We start from the raw sequence: 22,401 nt of genomic DNA on the forward strand, positions 1-22,401 counted from the left end.
ATTGTGTATTAGAATGTATTACCAATTTTTGCAACCCAGCAGGTGTCAACATCGTTATGGCAAAACCAAAAAATTTCCATCAGCTTCAAATTTTGCATTTTTTTCTCTATTTCTCCCCTTTCTATTTTCCTATTGATCCTTTAAGCCTCGTTGAAAACTGTTGGTGTCTGGGCCAGTATGGCGGGGTGTTCCTTTCATGTACTGAGAAGCTGAACAGACGCACCACTTTGGTTCGACCCGTCAGCAAGCAGGACCCTTTCAGTAACTTTTCTGGCTTCTTCCCTTCTGTAAGAAATCATTTTTTTGTTGGAAATTTTTGTATTTGATTGAATTTTATCACCTCTTTTTTCTTTTTCTGTTTTTTTTTTTGTTGTTTTTACATTTTCATTCCAATGGAAGTTCTTAAGCTGAATACACACATTGATATGATCTAGCTGAATAGTCGATTTTTATGGATGGAGAATGTATGGTTTCTCAGGAATTTTTTAATGAATTTTCAAAATGGACTTATCCAATAGTAATATGTGTAAACTAAAGGTTCAAAACTATCATTAAATGAAAACAAAATATTTATTTTAATTTTTAATATTTTTCCGCAAATGATCATATCGTTATTTGTATATTTAGCTTGCATTGGGTTACGATCAATGTGATTTTGATAAGTGAATGCCTTAATGAGTTTACTAAAAGGTAGGGTTTACACTTAGCAGTAATCTGCTATGGGGGCAAGTACCAGGGAATAAAACTGTGCACATTTTACCGCTAACTTCCATGGCTTTGCAATACTTTTTTTGGATGGCTGTTTATTAACATGTTTAACCCATAAAACTAGTGCTGCCCAGCAAATAACCACATTGAAAACTTGTTGAATTTCACAGTAAAAGGTGCACAGTTTTGCTTCATGGTAATTAGTCACTCAGCATGCTATTGCTACGTGAGAACCCAGCCTTTGACCTCACCAGCTGCTCAATGGCACATTTACTGCTAAAAATCCCTTTTCTCACCCAATGATCTCCTTTCTGATTTGTTGATATTGATGCTATTTTAAAGTTTTTCTAAGTGCAGATCTTGATGTATCTCTTTTATGGGAGTTTTACAAAGCTGGTATCCTGCTATTTTCTGCAGTTTCCTTCTAGCCTTTAGTAAAGCACCCCTGATAAACTTCTTAAAGGGGTTTTCTCATGAACAAAAGTTCATTTTAGTGAATAGATCTTTGAATAATAAGTTCCACAATTGAATGTATTTAAATAAAATGTCCCTGTGCTGAGATAATCTTATAAATGTTTCCCTGCTGTGTACTGTGTAATGGCTGTGTCTGACCGTGCAGGAACATGGTTTGGTCATACCATATCTCCTGGGCAGGGGAGGAAACAAGAGTATACAGACATTACAGCAGGGGATCACAGCTGATTCTTTCTTTGAAGTGGAACATTGTTTAAAAACAGGCAGTGAAATTGTTTACCTTAAAAAAAGAATCAGCTGTGACCCCTGCTGTCCTGTCTGTATACTCTTTTGCTTCCCCCCTTGCCCAGGAGATGTGGAATGATCAGACCATGTCCCTGCACGGTCAGACACAGCCATTACACAGTACACAGCAGGGGCACATTTATAAGATTATCTCAGCACAGGAACATTTTATTTAAACACATCCAATTGTGGAAGTTATTATTCCAAGATCTATTGATTAAAATCAACTTTCATTCGTGGGAAAACCCCTTTAAGTTTCAAAATTGCAAATGGGCTTATCGTATATTCTGTAGTATGCAAATAGATTTTGTTTTTATTATGTTTTTTGTTCTGATTTAATTGTAAGCATTTACTTATCCAAATTACTTTATTAGAGACTAGGGGATTATGAGGATTCAAGTCTCCTAAGTGGCCCCAATGCAAAATCTGTAATACGCTCTCATCTACCCTGTACTATTTTGAATATTTATACCAGGGCGAGATGTGACTGATAACTTAGCATTCCTTATAGCTATGCCCCTGTATAAGGATTATAGGTGTAAGACCAGGGAACTGCCAACCCTATTCTCTAATACATTGTGAGTTCAAGAGTATGACACATAGAAATTTAGTTTTGTTTTTTGTTTTTAGTGCAAGTGAGTAAAACACCTAATAAATGATGAAGGGTTTTATTGGCCATGTACCCTATATTTTTGTATTTTGTATATTTGTAGAATATTTTTTTTCATGTCCTTTAACTGTCCAGCTGTTTTTTCCTCTTTGTCACAGACTACAGCAAAGCTTTTAGAGAGTTCTCATCAGCAGCATGGATTTCTTTCCCTAACTTACACCAAAGCCGTGACCAGGAATGTCCGTCACAAGTTGACCACCAGAAATGAAAGGAGTTCTAGAAGTTTTCAAAAACTTTCTGAGGGTTCCACAGACAGTTCCCCTCACTTTCTTCATGAGATCCTAATTTCGGCACAAGCTTTTGATGTTGTCCTCTTCTTCCCGTTGCTTCATGCAATTTCAACTATTTTTGATGTCAGTAGACCACAAAGAAAAAAAGAAAAACACAAATCTCCTGGACAACCCATGAGATCACACACGTTGACTTCACGCAACCTGCCTCTTATTTACATCAATACCAGCGTCATCAGAGTCTTTGTTCCTAAGACTGAAGAAACGCAGCAGCATATAGGAGGTTAGTATCAGGGCTTCATCACTTATTAGTCTTGGGTCTGGTTTTCTGCAACCAAAAGTATATTTTCCATAATAGCAAGCCAAGTTGCTTCTATGAAGATCTACAGATGTGTTCTTTCTTACCTTTTCTTGTGGCTCAACATATCCTGAGATGTGTGATGGGAGACTGCAAATTTTTAAAAAAAGCATGAAGATGTACTACAATGTCATAATATGCCTATAATTTGGGCCTAATTCATCAAAGCAATTTTGCCAGCGTTCTGGCTTACATTGCTTACAAAAGTTGCAAAATGTTTGCTCATCTCCCGAGTAGTGTAAAAATGTTGCGATTTTTGGTATTTTCAGGCCAGTTTCTCCCAGCTGTGCCAAAATGGGCAGAGCTGGGGCTTGACAGGGGTCTGACACCACAGCTCATCTAATTGATTATGAGAAGTGGGGTTCCTCAAGCTAGAAATCTTAGAGACTGAGACTGGAGTGAGATTTCTAGCATGGCACACAACACTTGTTAGACCCTAGTGATTCATTAAGAGGCTCATGCCTCTTAATCAATCCGGAGGGTCTGACTCCCACACTCACTCATCAAGACTGACGAGAAAATTGCTGGTCTTGATATATCTAGATCTTGTGTCTATTTGTGGCCACCTAATAGTTGTGAATTTGTGGTCCAAAACCAAGTGTAAGAAGTTGTAAAGGTGAACACATCTGTAGATAGTCCAATACACATTGCTATTTAATAATGAAATACTGTTGAAGATTTCCTTTTCCAAATTGGGCCAAGGGTGATAGAAATGACATACTGCAGAGAGAAACAAACATTTTGCCTCTCTGTGCGGCAAGACCCTGCACCATATTTGAGTGCCCATTTGATATTTCTTATTAGAACAATTATCTTGTTTTTTTTTGTGATCTTTGTGATGTAGAACATCCCTTTATGTGGAATATGTTTTTTTTACATGTTTTTGTTCTGACCATCAGCAAATCAGAATATCAGTGAAGATACGCTGGTGTTAAAGATTGCCTCTGTGTCCATGGCTCCACAAGCAGACAACCCTCTTAGCCGGAGTGTCTTACGAAAGGATATTTATCAGTAAGTAAAGATGAAGCACATTTCATAAAAAATAGCAATTTATCAATGTTCTGGGTGTACTTGTAGATCACAGACATGCAATGCCAATCAGTGTTTTTTTAAAATCAGATAATTTTAATTGAAATACCATTTCAATACATTTTCCATTTCCAAAACAGAACAGAACACAAACACTAAAAGGGAATACAGTAATACCTAAGGCACTATCCATATAACAAAATTTAAAAGTTGTATATTTCTTATGTGAACACTGTGAACCAAGACGTCAATCAGTGATTTTTAAGGCCAGCGCTTTACAAAGCGTTAGGTCGACCCCATCAGAAATATGCAATTAAGTTCTGGGCAGTTCATAGAAAGGATGTCCGGGAGTTAGAAAAAGTATGAAGAAGAGGGACAAAACTGATAAGAGGTTTGGGGGGATCTTGGTTACAAGGGAAGATTGAAAGGATTATACTTATTTAGTCTTGATGATAGATGTTTAAGCGGGGACATGATTAATTTGTACAAGTATATAAATGGCCCATAAAAATATATGGTCAAAAGCTGTTTCATGTAAAATCCCCTAAAAAAAAAAAAAAAAAGGTTCAATCTCCAGAGGAGACAAGATTTCTTTACCATAAAAGTATTCATCTGTGGAATACCTGAGCTCAGGATCTAGCAGTGGTTTTAAAAAAGGCTTGGATGCTTTTTTAGAAGAAAATTCCAGAAATAATTCTGTAAATGTGTAAAGTTCTTTTCTGAATCTTTGTTCCAGTGGATCGACAGTTGGCTTCAGTAGGGAAAAATTTGTATTTTTCTTGGTTTACCGGATGTTACATTTTGGTTGTGCATGTGTCACATCTCTTTGTTCTTTCCATTCTTTCGATTGAACTTGATGGAGATTTGTCTTTTTACAATCATATTAACTATATAACTATGATGTTTAATGAAAATGTGGACTGTGCATTTAGCTTTGGACGTCTAAGGTTCATGTAAATTTTGGGCAGTTTTGTGTGATGTCAGGAGGCTTTCAGAACCTATCTTTTACAAAATCCATTTATGCTACTAAATGAAATGTTGAATTTCAGGGCAAAACTCCTATGAACCCAGTGCAAACTTACTTTACCAGTGCAGTCCACAATCTGAGAACTCTGGTGATGGAGTCTCTAAGATCTCCGCTTGAGAACTATCCTACCTCCAAAGCAAAAAATTCTCAGTCTTTTTGAAGCCACAAAGTTTAAAATTGGATCCGGCAACATATCAGTAGAAAAAGAGATGAAAAGGTTCTTCCTTATTTCACATAGCTAAAAACTTAAGACAGTGAATCCCCCCGGACATTGGCATTCACCATTTGGGATAATGGGATTTTTTTCAAAATGTTATCAATGTGGGCTTGTTTGTTTTTGTTTTTCTTGATTTTTTTAACATTTTTGTTTATAAAGTAACATTTTTTTACTCATTGTAATTTTTCTAGATCCTAAAAAGTTTGGCGTCAGCCTTAAATTTCTAGGTGCATTGTGCCTGGCACTTACCCGATCTTGATAATGACTATATCATCTGTATGCTCAATATTATTACTGTGAACAGATGTAGAGTGACGTGACCCAAAAATCATCAGGTGTAAATGGTTCGTTTTGTCATAATTGTCTCGTGTAAATCTGCGTGATATCGTTACTTCCTATAGGATTGTACTTCAAACAAAGGACTTGACAGCAACACCTTGTTATGGTTAGGCCCTTTTTAGCTTTATTGAATGAAAAAATATATATATATTGTTTTACTTTAAATATAAGCATCTGAAACACAGGACTGTTGATGCTACTTTGGATCAAAGCTGGAAAAAAAAAATCTAAAGTTCTAAAGGAAAAATCACAGTTTACTGATTTTCTGTGAAATACCGTGCTCTGGTTTTTGTCACCTCCTGATTTAAACCATGTTGATCACAAGGGCAGAGAGGCTGGCAAATAGAGGTAATCAAGTTCTCAATGAAATAATACATGACATTGAATGGAATTGGCACCATCGCCAGACTTGAAAGCTCGCACGTAAGTGGTACCAAGTGAGAAAAGTCACAGAGAAAAGTCAGCTGTGTAATCCAGCCATTCCTGGTAAAAGCCAGTCTGCTCCTCAGATGTGGCAGCTTTCGTGCTCTTAAAGTGCTTCCTACTGAACTTCAACAGATGTTGTTAAAATGAAATACTTTTCAGAGTATAAACAATTCACATTCTCATACATGACAATCTTTTCACTTCCTGTATCATGTATCGTGAGCGGAGGAAAAAAAAATCACAATAGCGACTTTTTATGGAGGTGGCAAGTGCCAGCAACACAACGTTACACCAACGCTGTGGCAGCAACATTCAAGTTCAAAGGCCGAGCTGATGAGATCCGTGAGTTATTGCCCGGGGGCTAACGGTTTAATGGCTTTAGCTCAACTTCAAAGAATCCGGTTGAGTTTTTCCTCAGTCGCCTCTGCAGTTTGAAGAGAACTATATGTAAGTTGATTGAAAGCTCTGCCCAAGTGTTGGAGACACAGTAGACTTCCATTATTGAAGAGTATTAGAGAGGTTTTCATTCTTTCACCTCTTATTTTCTTCAGTATTATACTTTGTATGTAAGAGAGTAGGAAGGGCTCAAAAGTATCACTGTGTGTTCGTCAACAGCTCCCACTTTTCTACATTTTTTTTCTGTGTTCCATATTGTTTGGATTTTTCCCAGGTTTTCAGTTAATGATCAGTTATATGTGGTTAAAGAAGTTGTCTTGGAAGTAAAAGTAAATTACAAAATAAGCAGATACAAAAAAAAGTGTGTGTGTGTACTAGCAGGTACTGAGTAGCATTGTAATGGGAGATGTGGGGCATCCCTTATATATAAGGAAGCGATATCAACCTCAGCAGTGCCCCACTTCTCTCGTTCCAATGCTAACCAATACCTGCCAGTCCCAACTTGGCAATTCGGCAGATCACTATCGCGAATCATAGTTGCAGCGATCACATCTCCTTCTCATGGTGACGGAATGTCATCGCTACAACAATCTCGTCTCCTTGTGGCGGGATGTCAATGTTGCAGCAGTCACATGTCCTTGAGGCGGGATGTCATCGCTGCAATGGTCACATGTCCTTGTTGCGGGATGTCATCGCTGCAATGGTCACATGTCCTTGAGGCGGGATGTCATCGCTGCAGCAGTCACATGCCCTTGTGGTGGGATGTCATCGCTGCAGCAGTCACATGCCCTTGTGGTGGGATGTCATCGCTGCAGCGGTCCCATGTCCTTGAGGCGGGATGTCATCGCTGCAGCGGTCCCATGTCCTTGTGGCGGGATGTCGTCGCTGCAGCAGTCATGTGTCCTTGTGGCGGAATGTCATCGCTGCAGCAGTCACATGTCCTTGAGGCGGGATGTCATCGCTGCAGCAGTCACATGTCCTTGAGGCGGGATGTCATCGCTGCAGCAGTCACATGTCCTTGAGGCGGGATGTCATCACTGCAGCGGTCCCATGTCCTTGTGGCGGGATGTCATCGCTGCAGCAATCACATGTCCTTGTGGCGGGATGTCATCGCTGCAGCGGTCCCATGTCCTTGTGGCGGGATGTCATCGCTGCAGCGGTCCCATGTCCTTGTGACTGGATGCCATTGCTGCAGCAGTCACATGTCCTTGTGGCGGGATGTTATCGCTGCAGCAGTCACATGTCCTTGTGGCGGGATGTCATCGCTGCAGCGATTACATGTTCTTGTGGCGGGATGCCATTGCTGCAGCGGTCCTTTGTCCTTGTGGTGGGATGTCATCACTGCATCTGGAGATAGTGGGACATCAGTGAATGGTAGGGCCTTTTTGAGGATGTTTCTTGATTTTCTCATCAGGGTATATAATAGTATTTTGTTGTTTCTATACCGATTGTAATGGCCCTTTTCATCTTTTCTGACAGTCAGTGCAGTATATATATGTAATCAGTAAGAAATGACATTGGTATATAGGGAGCAGGTGTCAAAAGTCAAGTGCAGAGAACAGCAGTTTTAAAAAATGTAGGAAAATTGCCTGCAATTGTGGCAATCATACAGAGAGGTTTCGTCCTATACATATGTGGCACATGAGCAGTAATGTCAAGTGTCCTAGAACGTATGGGACTAATTAAGTGTTGCATTTCTGTTAATTACATGATGTGAAGATTACAAATAATAAATATTTTATTTTGTGGTCTTAGTAGGTAAGTTAATTGTGCTTCAACACAGAGAATTTCTAAGAAAGCCCCAAAATTGCCTACTTACTTACCCATAGCAACTGACCACCATTCAAAATGTAATTTGTATTCATATTTTCAGGACAAGAGTAGAAAACAATCAATAACGTCAATAAGAGCAGTTGGATAGTGGCTCATGTGACCTGGGTAGCTGTAACTTGGGAAGTGGGTGGAAGGAGAAGGGAGAGTGGAGATAGAATAGGAAAACGGGGAATACAGGTAAGGTGTAACATTATGTGCAAGCAATTGGTAGATGGAGAGACCAGCAAGGATAGAGTAGAAAGGTGGATCAACGGAAAAAAATAATTTAATCGTCAATGTAAGGTTAGGGGCCTTCATTTTCTTTTGAAGCTGTTGTTCTGCCGAAATCTATCACTGCCGATTTCCCCATATACATGAATGGCCGTGTGCTCCTATGTTTTGTATTAGAAAATTGTGGTCATCTCCAGGAAGAATGAAAGATTCAGCTTAGCAGGCCAGAACCTTCGCTTCCCTGACGTCATCTATTAGTTGGGGGTTGTCGGGAGGTCCACATTGGACTGTTATCTGATGGAGGCAAATTAGTTTAGTGAAAATCTATCCAATCCCGCCATGTTTTTCTCTGGTGGCTTTGGTTGTGGCTCTGAGTTCTTCTTTCTACTGAGAAGAGAGATTGGGCGTACTAATACATATCTGTGCCCTGGGTCTTATGGGCCTGATACGTATTCGTACGCCCTATCTTTAATGCGGCACCGCGACTTCGGTCACGGTGATCGCATTAAATTTCCGGCGCCAGCTTACCTCAGTGTAGATAGCGCCGGCATCTCGGAGGGTGTCGCCACCCCCCCGCACCAAGATCGCTGTGATTCGCTGTTCAATTCTGAACAGCCAATCACAGCATTTCTCACTGTTTCCTGCAATCAGATTGCCGGAAACTGTGATGTGCAGCATAGGATCGGTGCTCCTAAGAGCACCGATCCTATGCTGTTGCTAGGAGACCCCAGCCCTGGCCCCAAACTGCTATGATCGGTGAGATCGCCGATCACATCGCACCGATCATAGCGGGACCATGCGGTGACCGACTTGTGACCTGCCTGTCACCGCCCCATGACCCCCTGTGATGTCAGAAGAGCCCCCAGCCAGCTCTGATTGGAGCGATCGATGATGACATCGATCGCACAAATCAGAGTATCTGAACACAGGTGACAGGGCGGTGACCGGCTTGTGATCTGCCTGTCACCTCCCTGTGACCCCCAGTGGTGCGTGCCCAGGCCCCAGCCATCTCTGATTGGTGCGATTGATGTTATCATCGATTGCACCAATCAGAGTACCTGACCGGGTGGTGACTGGACTGTGACATGGCTGTCACCACCCTATCACCCCCCTGTGACCGCCCTGCAGATCCTCACACTTGGTGAGGATTTGTACAGAGCGGTCACACTAATCTGCATTGTGCTGGGCCTTGTAGTGCCACAGAATCTTCTGTGACACCACAAGACCTTCTTCTCACCTGCTCTAGTCACTGCTGCTGCTCCGGCGTCCTGCTGCAGTCTTCAGAGTCCTGGGTCTCCTGCTCTGGCATCCTGCTGCGGTCTCCAGGGTCCTGGGTCTCCAGCTCCGTGTCCTGCTGCTGCGGATCCTGCTCCAGAGCCTCTTCCAGAACCTGCTGCTGATCCTGCTGCTGAAACAAGAACAGAGAAGACTTTGGTAAGTCCATCTCTGTTCTCCCCTCATCCAACCCTATCCCCCCCCCCTCTCCCCACCCTCCTTTTACCCCCCTTCCCACCCCAATCTCCCTCTCCCCAGTTTTTTTTTTTCCGTGCGTCCTGCAGCGGCTGAGCGCTGACCAGTGACTACGTCGCTGATCAACGTCCACGCTCGCTGCTTTTCAGTACTTTTTTTTGTCCCTGTCAATTCTTCCCCCCCATTTTGCACCATCTCCGTGCGTGCATCCAGCGGCCGCCGAGAGTTGATCAGTGACGCAAATCACCGATCAGCACTCGCTCTCTCTACTTTACAATTTTTTTTTCAACTAACCTTTTTTCTTATCTATAGGGCGGTCGCGTTGTCTGATTGTGCGCCGTGCTGGGCCTTGCGGTGCCACAGAAGTCTGTGACACCACAATCGCAGCTCCTGCTCCAGAAGACATCTTACGTCAGACATCTGAAAGACGACAACTGTAAGTAGGATTTTTTGATCCCTCCTAATTCACCCCAATCCCCATCTCTCCCCTCTCCTCCTTTCCCCCTTCCTATCCCCCTTTTTCCCACCAAGTGCCGATCATTACTTGATCAGTACTTGATAGCTCGACTTTTATCTGTTTTTTTCCCGTGCTTTCTGCGGCTGCTGAGCGCTGATTAGTGACCACAGATCACTGATCCACACTCGTGCTCGCTGTTTTACACCCCCCCACCTTTGCACCACATCCGAGCGTGCACCCAGCAGCCGTCGCATGTTGATCGGTGACATAGTTCACCTATCCGCACTCTTGCTCGCTGTTTGCACCACCTAAAGTAGTTCCTTTTTTTCTCTTTTTTTTCAGAAAAAAAAAGTTCACACCAAGCACACTGACACACACACACACACACACTCTAAATAAAGTACTGATACACACGCACCACATAAATAAGAAAAAAAAAATGTCCCGCTCATCCCAAACTCGCTATTCAGCGGAGGAGGCATACGCTTTTCTTGCCTCCGACACTGACAGCGAGGGCGAAAATCCCACCTTTCTTTATTTTTCTGATTCCTCGTCGTCGTCCTCTTCTTCCTCCTCAGGTGCTGCTGGACCGCCACACAGTCGCCCCAGAAGAGAAGATGAACCAGCACCCCCCACTACTGACCCCATATGGACCTCGCCCCCCGAAAATTATGAGCCACTGATTCGTGATTTTGTGGCAGAATCAGGAATCAAGTTTGACACCACCGGCCTCACAGAAATAGACTTTTTAAAGTTTTTTTCTCTGAGGATTTCGTAAACCTCATGGTGGGCCAAACTAATTTATACGCTCATCAATTTTTGGAACAAAACCCCACTTCATCATTTTCTAACTGGTCTCTTGTAGACGCAGAAGAAATTATGAAGTTTTGGGGCCTGGTCCTTCATATGGGGATCCTGAAGAAGCCAGAAGTTCGGCAATACTGGAGTGTTGACGTTTTGTATAACACTCCAGTGTTCCGAGTGGTCATGACCCGGAGACGTTTTGAGGCCATCCACAAGTTCTTGCATTACAACGATAATGCACAGTGTCCCGAACTTTATCGTCTTTTCAAAGTTCAGCCGGTCATTGAGCACTACAACAACAAGTTTGCTGAAGTGTATGTGCCCCAAAGGGACATCTGCGTGGATGAGTCCCTAGTTCATTTTAAGGGTTGGCTTGGATTCCGACAGTACCTGCCCAGTAAGAGTGCAAGGTATGGGATCAAGCTGTATAAACTTTGTGAGAGTACCTCAGGGCACAATCACAAGTTTAGAGTTTACGAAGCGAAGGACTCCCGGATTGAACCCCCTGAATGCCCCCCTGTTCTGGGAGTGAGTGGGAAAATTGTGTGGGATTTGGTGCACCCACTGCTGGATAAAGGTTATCACTTGTACGTGGATAACTTTTATACCAGTGTCCCTCTCTTCAAGTCCCTCTCTGCGCGAGGTACCACACCATGCAGTACTGTCCACAAAAATCAGAGAGGCCTCCCAAAGACGCTAATTGGGTAGCTGCTCAGAAGGGATGAGAGCAGAGCCCAATGTAGCGACCACCTGTTGGTGGTCAAGTACAAGGACAAGAGGGATGTCCTTCTCTTGACCACCATACATGGTGATGGCAGCACCCTCAGCACTGTACGAGGTTCCACTACACAGGTCGTCAAACCAGACTGTGTAGTGGGGTACAACAAGTACATGGGGGGAGTTGATCTCTCTGATCAAGTCCTCCAGCCGTACAGTGCTTTGAGAAAGTCCAAGGTATGGTATAAGAAGCTGGCAGTGCACATTGTACAGATGGCAATGTACAACGCTTTCCTTCTGTCACGATGTGCAGGCCAGACTTCTATGTCGTACCTTCACATCCAGGAGACAGTTATCAAGGCCCTGATATTTGGCAGCGGTGATGGAGTGGGCCCCAGTACTTCCGGAACTGAAGGACCTCGAATTGTACTGGGCCAGCAGTTCCCGGGGCAGATCCCTCACTGCGGGAAAAAAAGGCAAATCACAAAAGAAGTGCCGAGTGTGTTATAAAAGGGGAATACGCAAGGACACCATTTATCAATGTGACACCTGCCCATACAAACCTGGCCTGTGCATGAAAGACTGCTTCAGAAGGTACCATACTTCCATGGACTACTAAATTAATTTCTGACGTGTGACAACCTGACTAACACTACACAACTGACGTAGTGTTCGTCAGGTTGTCCTACGTCAGTTGTGTAGTGTTCGTCAGGTTGTCCTACACAACTCACGTATGACACTACATTATAGGATTAAAAAATCAGGTATCAGTTCCAAAAATGGGGCACTTGTTGGGCATTTCCACTGTTTAGGCACATCAGGGGCTCTGAAATCGTGACATGACGCCCGCAGACCATTCCATCAAAGTCTGCATTCCAAAGCGTCACTCCATCCCTTCCGAGCCCTGACATGCTCCAAAACAGTAGTTTTCTCCAACACATGGGGTATCGGCATACTCAGGAGAAATTGGAGAACAGATTTTGAGGTCCACTTTCTCCTGATACCCTTGTGAAAATATTTTTTTTAACATTATTGTGGAAAAAATGTTTTTTTTTTATTTTCACAAGTCAACGTTATAATTTTCTGTGAAGCACCTGGGGGTTCAAAGTGCTCACCACACATCTAGATAAATTCATTGGGGGTCTAGTTTCCAAAAAGAGGGCACTTGTTGGGCATTTCCATTGTTTAGACACATCAGGGGCTCTAAAAACGTGACATGACGCCCACAGATAATTCCATCAAAATCTGCATTCCAAAGAGTCACTCCTTCCCTTCCGAGCCCTGCCGTGCGCCCGAACAATGGCTTTCCCCCACATATCGGGTATCAGCGTACTCAGGTGAAATTGCACAACAACTTTTGGGGTCCAATTTCTCCTGGCACCCTTGTGAAAATCAAAATATTGCGGCCAAAAGATCGTTTTTGTGGAATAAAATGATTTTTTTTTTTCACGGCTCTACATCATAAACTTTTGCAAAACACTTGGGGGTTCAAAGTGCTTACCACACATATAAATAAGTTCCTTAAGGGTCTAGTTTCCAAAATGGGGTCACTTGTGTTTTTTTTCACTGTTTAGGCACATCAGGGGCTCTCCAAACGCGACATGGGGTCCGCTGTCAATTCCAGCGAGTTTTGCATTGAAAAATGTCAAATGGTTCTCCTTCCCTTCCGAGCCCTGCCGTGTGCCCAAACAGTGGCTTCTCCCCACATGTGAGGTATCGGCGTACTCAGTAGAAATTGCACAACAACTTTTGGGGTCCAATTTCTTCTGGTACCCTTGTGCAAATAAAAAAAATTGGGGTCTAAAATAAAATTTTAGTGAAAAAAAAAAATGTTCATTTTTCCTTTCACGTTCAATTAATTGGTGTGAAGCACGTGAAGGGTTAATAAACTTCTTGAATGTGGTTTTGAGCACCTTGAGGGGTGCAGTTTTTAGAATAGTGTCACTTTTGGGTATTTTCTGTCATAAAGACCTCTCAAAATCACTTCAAATGTGATGTGGTCCCTAAAAAAAATGGTTTTGTAAATTTTGTTGTAAAAATGAGAAATCGCTGGTCAACTTTTAACCCTTATAGCTCACTAACAAAAAAAATTTGGGTTCCAAAATTGTGCTGATGTAAAGTAGACATGTGGGAAATGTTATTTATTAACTATTTTGTGTGACATATCTCTCTGATTTAAGGGCATGAAAGTTCAAAGTTTGAAAATTGTGAATTTTTCAAAATTTTTGCCAAATTTCCATTTTTTTCACAAATAAACGCAAGTGATATCGAAGAAATTTTACAGCTATCATGAAGTACAATATGTCACAAAAATACAGTCTCAGAATCAGGGGGATTCGTCTCAGAATCAGGGGGATCCGTTGAAACGTTCCAGAGTAATTACCTCATAAAGGGACAGTGGTCAGAATTGTAAAAATTGGCCTGGTCATTAACGTTCAAACCAACTTGGGGGTTAAAAGGGTTAAACTTGATTCTTATTTTTTCATTAGGGGATGATTGGTATTAAAACAGATACCAAGGCTTTAGGCGTATTGAGGTTTGTTATCCCTCTCTAGCTTACATTTTTTAAGCTGCTCTAAAAAAAAAAAGAAAAATTGACCATGATCAACTGGTATGGATAACAAGGCCACTTTTTCTCTAACACGTTTTGGAACATGACATATTATCTACAACAATTATTAGAAGACTTGAGTGTTTGTTATATGTTTTCCATTTCTAGTTCCAGCTTCCTTTGTTTATGGATAACTACAGTTCATCTTGAAATCGCAGAAGTCCTTCCATGTTCTCCAGTGTTCCTAATACAATAAGCCTTTGTTATAAGTGAAAAGAACGTGAGGTTCGTAACATCATGACCAGACCTCTTCCAAGAACTCAGATGTTTCGTGTGTGCGCACTGAGCTTACAACCCAAATATGTTATCTCTGACATTGATCACTTAGCTCATAAGACTTTTCAAAACTTAAAATTATTATTCAAATATGTTCTAATTGTTAAGAAATAGATTTTTTTTCCCACTTGAGGCACATTTTCATCTTGAAAATATTTTTTATCCAATCTTTATAGATAGACAACCTCTGCCTTCAACCACTGATATGCTAATTGTAGTTCAGAGCATCTACAAAATCTTTTTGGATAATACGCAATATGAGCCCCAGGACAGAGGCCTGTTTTGAAGCTTTTTGGTTTCATGGAAAATCTCCAAACATTCTTGGCATAGTATGGCAGACACTAAAGCTGAAAACATGGCTACTTTTCCTGAAACATTACCACTTTCTTGCTTGGACATTTTTACTGTGGTAGCTCAGCTGTAGTTAAAAAAACCCAACTTCAAGGCTTTTTTATGGGTCAGATATTATCTTTTTGTTGGTAGGTGACACTAGATATATTTTCCCATCTGGAAAAGAGCTTATCTACAGCTCATAAATTAAAACTTATGGTCCTCTGAAGAACATCTTCGAAAACACTGGTAAAATTGTGGCAACATAGATTAACAGCATAAGAAGAGGGAGCCTTAATTGGTTATTCTCATCTCCAAGATCATATCCCAATATGTAATAGGTATAATAATAATAATATTAGCAAATGCCTCCAATGAGAAATGTAGTATAGTTCTTCTGATTCGCTATGTCTCTTTCCTCATGTGCAGTCATTGAAGGACCTTAAGTATACATGGTTATGACCACTACAGATCCTCTCTTCCTTTGGCGTCAAAGACCTTGCCCTATCCTGGATCTCCTCATTCCTTTCTAACCGCACATTTAGCGTCTCCCACTCCCACGCTACCTCCTCACCCTGCTCCCTCTCTGTTGGACTCCCTCAAGGCTCTGTCCTAGGACCCCTACTCTTCTCAATCTATACCCTTGGCCTGGGACAGCTCATAAAATCCCATGGCTTCCAGTACCATCTGTACGCTGATGACACCCAGATCTACCTCTCTGGCCCAGATGTCACCTCTCTGCTGTCCAGAATCCCAGCATGTCTAGCAGCCATATCCTCCTTCTTCTCCTCTCGCTACCTCAAGCTCAATGTGGACAAAACTGAACTCATTATCTTTCCCCCATCTCGCATATCTTTCCCACCTGATCTTTCTATCACAATAAATGACATTACTCTTTCCCCTGTACCGACAATCCGCTGCCTCGGAGTAACCTTTGACTCTGCCCTGTCCTTCAAACCCCACATCCAAGCTCTCGCCACCTCCTGTCACCTCCAGCTCAAAAATATTTCCAGAATCCGTCCTTTCCTCAACCCTCAATCTACTAAACTGCTTGGGCATGCCCTCATCATCTCCCACCTCGACTATTGCAACATTCTCCTCTGTGGCCTACCTGCTAACACTCTTGCACCCCTCCAGTCCATCCTCAACTCTGCTGCACGACTTCTTCATCTCTCGCCTCACTACTCCTCTGCTACCCCCCTTTGCAAATCGCTTCACTGGCTCCCAATTGCCCAGCGCATCCAGTTCAAACTACTAACACTGACCTACAAAGCCGTCCATAACCTCTCTCCTCCGTACATCTCTGAACTAATCTCCCGATATATTCCCTCACGTAACCTCCGTTCCTCCCAAGACCTCCTTCTCTTCTCCACACTTATTCGTTCCTCACGCAATCGCCTCCAAGATTTCTCCCGAATATCCCCCGTCCTATGGAATTCTGTGCCTCAACATGTCCGATTATCCACCACATCCGGATCCTTCAGACGGAACCTGAAAACCCATCTCTTCAAACAAGCTTACAGCCAGCCATGACCCCGCTGCCTCCTCAACAGCGCCGAAGCTACTACTACTGCAACCCCCCCAACCTACTGTCTCCTCCCCACTCCTGTAGAATGTAAGCCCGCAAGGGCAGGGTCCTCTTCCCTCCGTACCTTTCTATCATTGTTAGTGTGTTTACTGTAAGTTACATCTGTATTTGGTATGTAACCCCCTTCTTATGTACAGCATCATGGAATCAATGGCGCTATATAAATTATTAATAATAATAATAACTAGCAACTAGCTAACTAACTTAGTATATCAGTCAGTGGTCGTAACCTTGGATATCTAAGGTCCTGCAATGGCTGAACATAAGGAAAGAGACATAGCGAATCAGAAAAACTATACTACATTTCTAATAGGAGGTATTTGCTAATATTATTATTATTATTGCACCTACTACATATTGGGATAGGTTCTTGGAGATAGGAATACCCTTTGAATGTCTATTTGCACGGACCAGTTGGAGGCACTAAATGACCACTAATCCATAAGCATTAAGTCTATGTTCACACATTGCATTTTTTCAGCATTTTTTTTATGCGTTTTTTTTTATCAAATTTTCAGCTGCATTTTAGAATACCAGCAAAGCCTATGAGATTGCAAAATTCTCATGCACACAGCTTGGTTTTCATCTGATCAGTATTTTGTGCTTTGCATGTTTTTTTTTTGCACAATAGAGCATGTCACTTGTTTCAGCGTTTTTTTCACCCATTGGAAGTAATGGGTGGTGAAAAAAACGCTGAAAAAATGCATCAAAAACGCAGGTGGCAGGTTTTTCAGCATTTTTTTTGTGCCAAAATCAGAATGAAATTTTTTTTTTAATTATCTTTATGTACATGCATAAAGAGACAAAAGGACAGTGGAAAAAAACAGATCAAAAACCAAGCAAAAAAAACTGAACATCCCTCCCACCAAGAGATCAGGTTTTACTGCAGAAAAAAACCCACTAAAAAAATGTAGTGTGTGAACATAGTCTTACAGTGTTGTCCTGGTCAGCAAATAACTGCTGGTAACCCAATTGAATTGATAGGTGTACAAGTGATTGTTTTAGCAGTATTTAGCACCTGTGCTGCCTCCGCATTTACTATGGGGGCTTGCTGCCTCCTGCAGTGCATTAGTATTGTAACCAGGTATTGGTAAGTATGGCTGTTCTTTTTTTCTGTAATATGTTTTTAGATTTGATATCCTTCTAAGTGAGTTGCATTTATGTAATGAGACCCCTAAGGCCATTAACTGATGAACATGATGTAATTGCTGCACCATAAATTCTGTAGGCAAAGACAATCGGGGACCACCATGGCATCAGTGCTGAAGTGGCATGGGATTTAGAAAGTGACTTATGTTTTAAAATGTCATCACATTTGCTGTTATTTGAGTACTTTTTTTTTTCTAAAATACTGGACAACCCCTTTAAGTATTTCCATACCTTTTGTTCTTATCAATTTTCCATTAAATTCCACTTCTCTTCCAATTCTCTCTGCCGACTCGCTTTCACTAAACATAAATCACTGAAGGCAGAATAAGTTGTTCCAAAATCAAGAATTATTGAGGCACACCTGTCTGGTGAGCAATAAGCACTATAAGCACTACAGGCTAAATAAGTTTTATTCTTTGTGAAACTGTAAAATGCTTTGCCAGTTGTGTAATTACTAACAGAAAGATATCCGTGCCTCTAAGTCTGTGGTGCCTAGTGCAGAAATGCATGGAGAACATTTGGAGTAAATGGATTCCGTATGGGCCAGGAAGCAACAAGAAATAGTAGAGAACCTAATACCCACTTGTTGTCCGCATTCATATTCATTAACTCTCTTAACCAGGCTACATGAAAGCAGAAATGGATTTTCTTAACCCTAGATCTGTTGATCACATAAGTAAAGCGCCAATAGCAGATATTTTACTGCCTGCCTCATCACGCAATTTCTACAGTTTCTTAAATACACCAGGCACTTATGGGTAAAAATGTCAGTTCTGCAGGAACAAGTTGGACTTTGTTCAGACCGAGCAGCATCTCTTCTGTCAAAATGATTAGAAAGAATCTGTCAGCAAGTTTTCGTTAATGTAATCTGGGTGCAGCATAATGTATGGGCAGAGACCCTGATTCCAGTGATGTGTCAACTACTAGGCTGTGTTTTGCTGTTTCATTTTTTGTCAGCAGGAGGTTATCGCTATAGGACTAGAAGTCTCGTGCCTCCTAGTCCAGCCATACCCCAGCACTAATCAGTCATGTACAATGGACACAGGATCCTGCCAATCAATGATGTGGGCGGTTTAGGACTTTTGTGGGAGTGCTCACTCAAAGATTGACAACCTTCAGCACTTGTGCACACGACTGTAAAAATCGGATGAGTGCTATCCATAATTTTGGCGGACAGGACTAGTCACCATGTTATTCAATGAGGCAGAACACATGTACAAATTTTTCTTGGGACCAAATGGTCCAAGGAAAAAATTGCAGCATGCAAGATTTGCCTCTGATATCCAGATCTTTCTCGGCAATTCACGTCTATGGGTCCATGGGATAAAAAATCAGACTGCGCTCGGATGTCCGATTTTCACACACAGACTGTGAAACCACAGCTACAATTCTCCATAGAACTTTACGAGCACCAATTGTCATATCATATCGCAGTAATGGGAAGGTCTGTATTCACTTAAAACATAGTTTAGCCGTGAATTGAAATATTTATGAATAAGTGATCAGTTCAGGAGGAGAAAGAAGGAGATTTCTATGATAAGTTATATTACAAAGTTACATACACTGCTCAAAAAATAAAGGGAACACTCAAATAACACATCCTAGATCTGAAGGAATGAAATATTCTCATTGAATACTTTGTTCTGTACAAAGTTGAATGCGCTGACCACAAAATCACACAAAAGTCATCAATGGAAATCAAATTTATTAACCAATGGAGACCTGGATTTTGAGTCACCCCCAAAATTCAAGTGGAAAAACACATTACAGGCTGATCCAACTTTGATGTAATGTCCTTAAAACAAGTCAAAATGAGGCTCAGTATTGTGTGTGGCCTCCACGTGCCTGTATGACCTCCCTACAATGCCTGGGCATGCTCCTGATGAGGTTGCGGATGGTCTCCTGTGGAATCTCCTCCCAGACCTGGACTAAAGCATCTGCCAACTCCTGGACAGTCTGTGGTGCAACGTGAAGTTGGTGGATGGAGCGAGACATGATGTCCCTGATGTGCTCAATCGGATTCAGGTCTGGGGAACGGGCGGCCAGTCCATAGCTTCAATGCCTTCATCTTGCAGGAACTGCTGACACACTCCAGCCACATGAGGTCTGGCATTGTCCTGCATTAGGAGGAACCCAGGGCCAAGCACACCAGCATATGGTCTCACAAGGGGTCTGAGGATCTCATCTCGGTACCTAATGGCAGTCAGGCTACCTCTGGCGAGCACATGGAGATCTGTGCGGCCCTCCAAAGAAATGCCACCCCACACCATTACTGACCCACTGCCAAACCCGTCATGCTGAAAGATAATGCAGGCGGCAGATCGCTCTCCAAGGCGTCTCCAGACTCTGTCACGTCTGTCACATGTGCTCTGTGTGAACCTTCTTTTTTCTGTGAAGAGCAAAGGGCGCCAGTGGCGACTGCCAATCCTGGTGTTTTGTGGCAAATGCCAAGCGTCCTGCACGGTGTTGGGCTGTGAGCACAACCCCCATTTCTGGATGTCGGGCCCTCATATCACCCCCATGGAGTCGGTTTCTAACCGTTTGTGCAGACACATGCACATTTGTGGCCTGCTGGAGGTCATTTTGCTGGGCTCTGGCAGTGCTCCTCCTTTTCCTACTTGCACAAAGGCAGAGGCAGCGGTCCTGCTGCTGGGTTGTTGCCCTTCTACGGCCCCCTCCACGTCTCCTGGTGTAATGGCCGGTCTTCTGGTAGCGCCTCCAGTCTATTGTCTATTTGCACAGCAACATGTGAAATTGATTGTCAATCAGTGTTGCTTCCTAATTGGACAGTTTGATTTCACAGAAGTTTGATTTACTTGGAGTTATATTCTGTGGTTTAAGTGTTCCCTTTATTTTTTTGAGCAGTGTATTTTCACGTGGTCTATTTATGGGGAAAAAATTAAAACGACAGTGACTCTTTAATTGCTTTTTGTTGCCCACTCGATCAACACTGGAGGACTACCCTTATGTTTCTAATCGCTGGCTTGATTTGCACAACAGTGAGGGATTATAATGAGATCTGTTAGGAAAGTTCCTCATTTAGGACTTAATCACACAACTATATAATGGCCATATTTTACGGAATTTAGTACGGTCGGAATTCCCAGCCTCTGAACACAAATTTCCTTATAGGAAATAACCACATCTTATATGGCTATACATTTAGGCCAAGAGGAATGGTGGCCTTAACAAGGACTGTAAAATGCGGCACTATAGTGTCATAGGAACGAGCCCTGACCTACAGTAGGAGTTGGAGAGCATAGGGCACCTATGGTGTTCCTACAATGTCACCATGCTGTTTGTGCTGGTTCTTGGGTGCCCTAATGGGTTAACAGCAGAACGATGAATACATCTATATTGTTCTGTAGCAATAGACCATTTGTTCTGATGTTACATACTAGCTATTATCAGGTAGTAAGCCAACTTTTTTTTATCTTCTCTTTAGCCAGAATTAGACCACAGAGCTGCCAAGGATTGTGTCTGAATGTCTTACCCTAAAAAAAAAGAAAACCCAGATAGTAAGAATCCGAGCAATGTTATTACATTCCGTTTCCTCATAAACCACCATGTAAGAGAATAATGCTGAGAGTGTCTGTGATGAGTCTGTCAGAAAGATCTAATGTGTGTGTATGTGCTGAGACGTTGGACAGGTCAACGAGGCACCCTCAGCCTGCAGCACATCTCTGTCCACGGAGGGGCTGGAACATGCCGTACGCTGGCCTCCTTGTAGGGAGCCAAAAGTGTAATCAGACTGGATAAAAAGCGTTTTTTCAGCATTAGGTAGTTTCTTAGATGTCAGTTGTAAAGACTTTGCCTTTTTATATTCCCAAGGCTCGCTGACGCAAAAAGTGCAATGTAGGGATTACATTAAAAAAAAAAAAAGAATCCACTTTATGAAGAAACCCATTTTCCGCGGCACGGCTCTGGCCAGGTACAAGAGTAGATTGCAGAAGGCAAAATTATTGATTGCAGCTTAAAAACAGTAAATTTCACACCAACTGCTCTTGAGCATCTGTATTTAAAAAGATTTTATGATTTGGGATCCACAAGCCTCCTGGAGTTACTGCTCAGCTAGAGTGAACTCTGGACCCATTTCAGTGCCATATGTTGGTTTAAAGGGAACCTGTCATCGGGACTTTTTTTTTACCCCAAGCTACTGCCATCTATGTAAAGCCTCTGTAATGCTGATTACATCCATACCTTTATATGAGAAATTTGGGTTTACATTTTAGAGAAATTTGTTGAATTGTTATGTGAATGAGCCTCAAGTTCAGTGGGCGGGCACTACACTTACCGCGTGTTCCCACTTTTCTCTATTCCCCGCCCCCAGGCTGTCAGTGATTGACAGGTCACTCTTCTTTCAGTGAGCTGCCTCTCCTACTCGAGATCTAGTGTAAGCCCCGTCATTCCTTGTGGCTTTGCATGCACAGTAAGGTCCTGATGAAGCATATCGCTTCAGGCACGGACAGTCCTCCTCACTAGGATGACTGACATGGTAATGAGCAGCAGTGTTGAAGAAGACGATCAGTGTCTGGCGTGATCTGCAAACTATGAAAATCACGCCAAGCATTGACAGTCTTTTTCATCAGGACGCTGGGGAGGAAGGAATGGCGGTGCTTGCACTAGACCCCGGGTATTAGAGGCAGGTGACTGAAAGAAGAGTGACCTGTCAATCACTATTGTGAGAAAGGCGGAGACTAGGGAAGAGAGGCAGCAGAGCTGGAAGTGTAGTGCCCGCCCACTGCACTTTCATTTGCATAATTTAACATTACATTTTTCTAAAACATAAACCCTGAT

General features: G+C 42.3%; 1 protein-coding gene across 3 annotated transcripts in view; it reads left to right on the top strand.

Moving 5' to 3' along the window:
• The window catches only part of VPS13B (vacuolar protein sorting 13 homolog B), a 1,155,013-nt gene that overhangs the window by 695,117 nt on the left and 437,495 nt on the right, over positions 1–22,401 (top strand). For 2 of the 3 annotated variants that reach the window (XM_073679614.1, XM_073679615.1), the window contains exons 28-30: positions 146–287; positions 2,236–2,650; positions 3,625–3,736. In XM_073679614.1, the coding sequence (XP_073535715.1) occupies positions 146–287; positions 2,236–2,650; positions 3,625–3,736 (669 nt within the window). The remainder of the gene's footprint in view (positions 1–145; positions 288–2,235; positions 2,651–3,624; positions 3,737–22,401) is intronic. The other variant, XM_073679617.1, reaches the window with a different exon arrangement.

Source organism: Phyllobates terribilis, unplaced genomic scaffold (genome assembly GCF_046119375.1).
Source record: "Phyllobates terribilis strain yellow unplaced genomic scaffold, ASM4611937v1 Scaffold_4__5_contigs__length_816908805, whole genome shotgun sequence".
Taxonomy (NCBI): Eukaryota; Metazoa; Chordata; class Amphibia; order Anura; family Dendrobatidae; genus Phyllobates; species Phyllobates terribilis.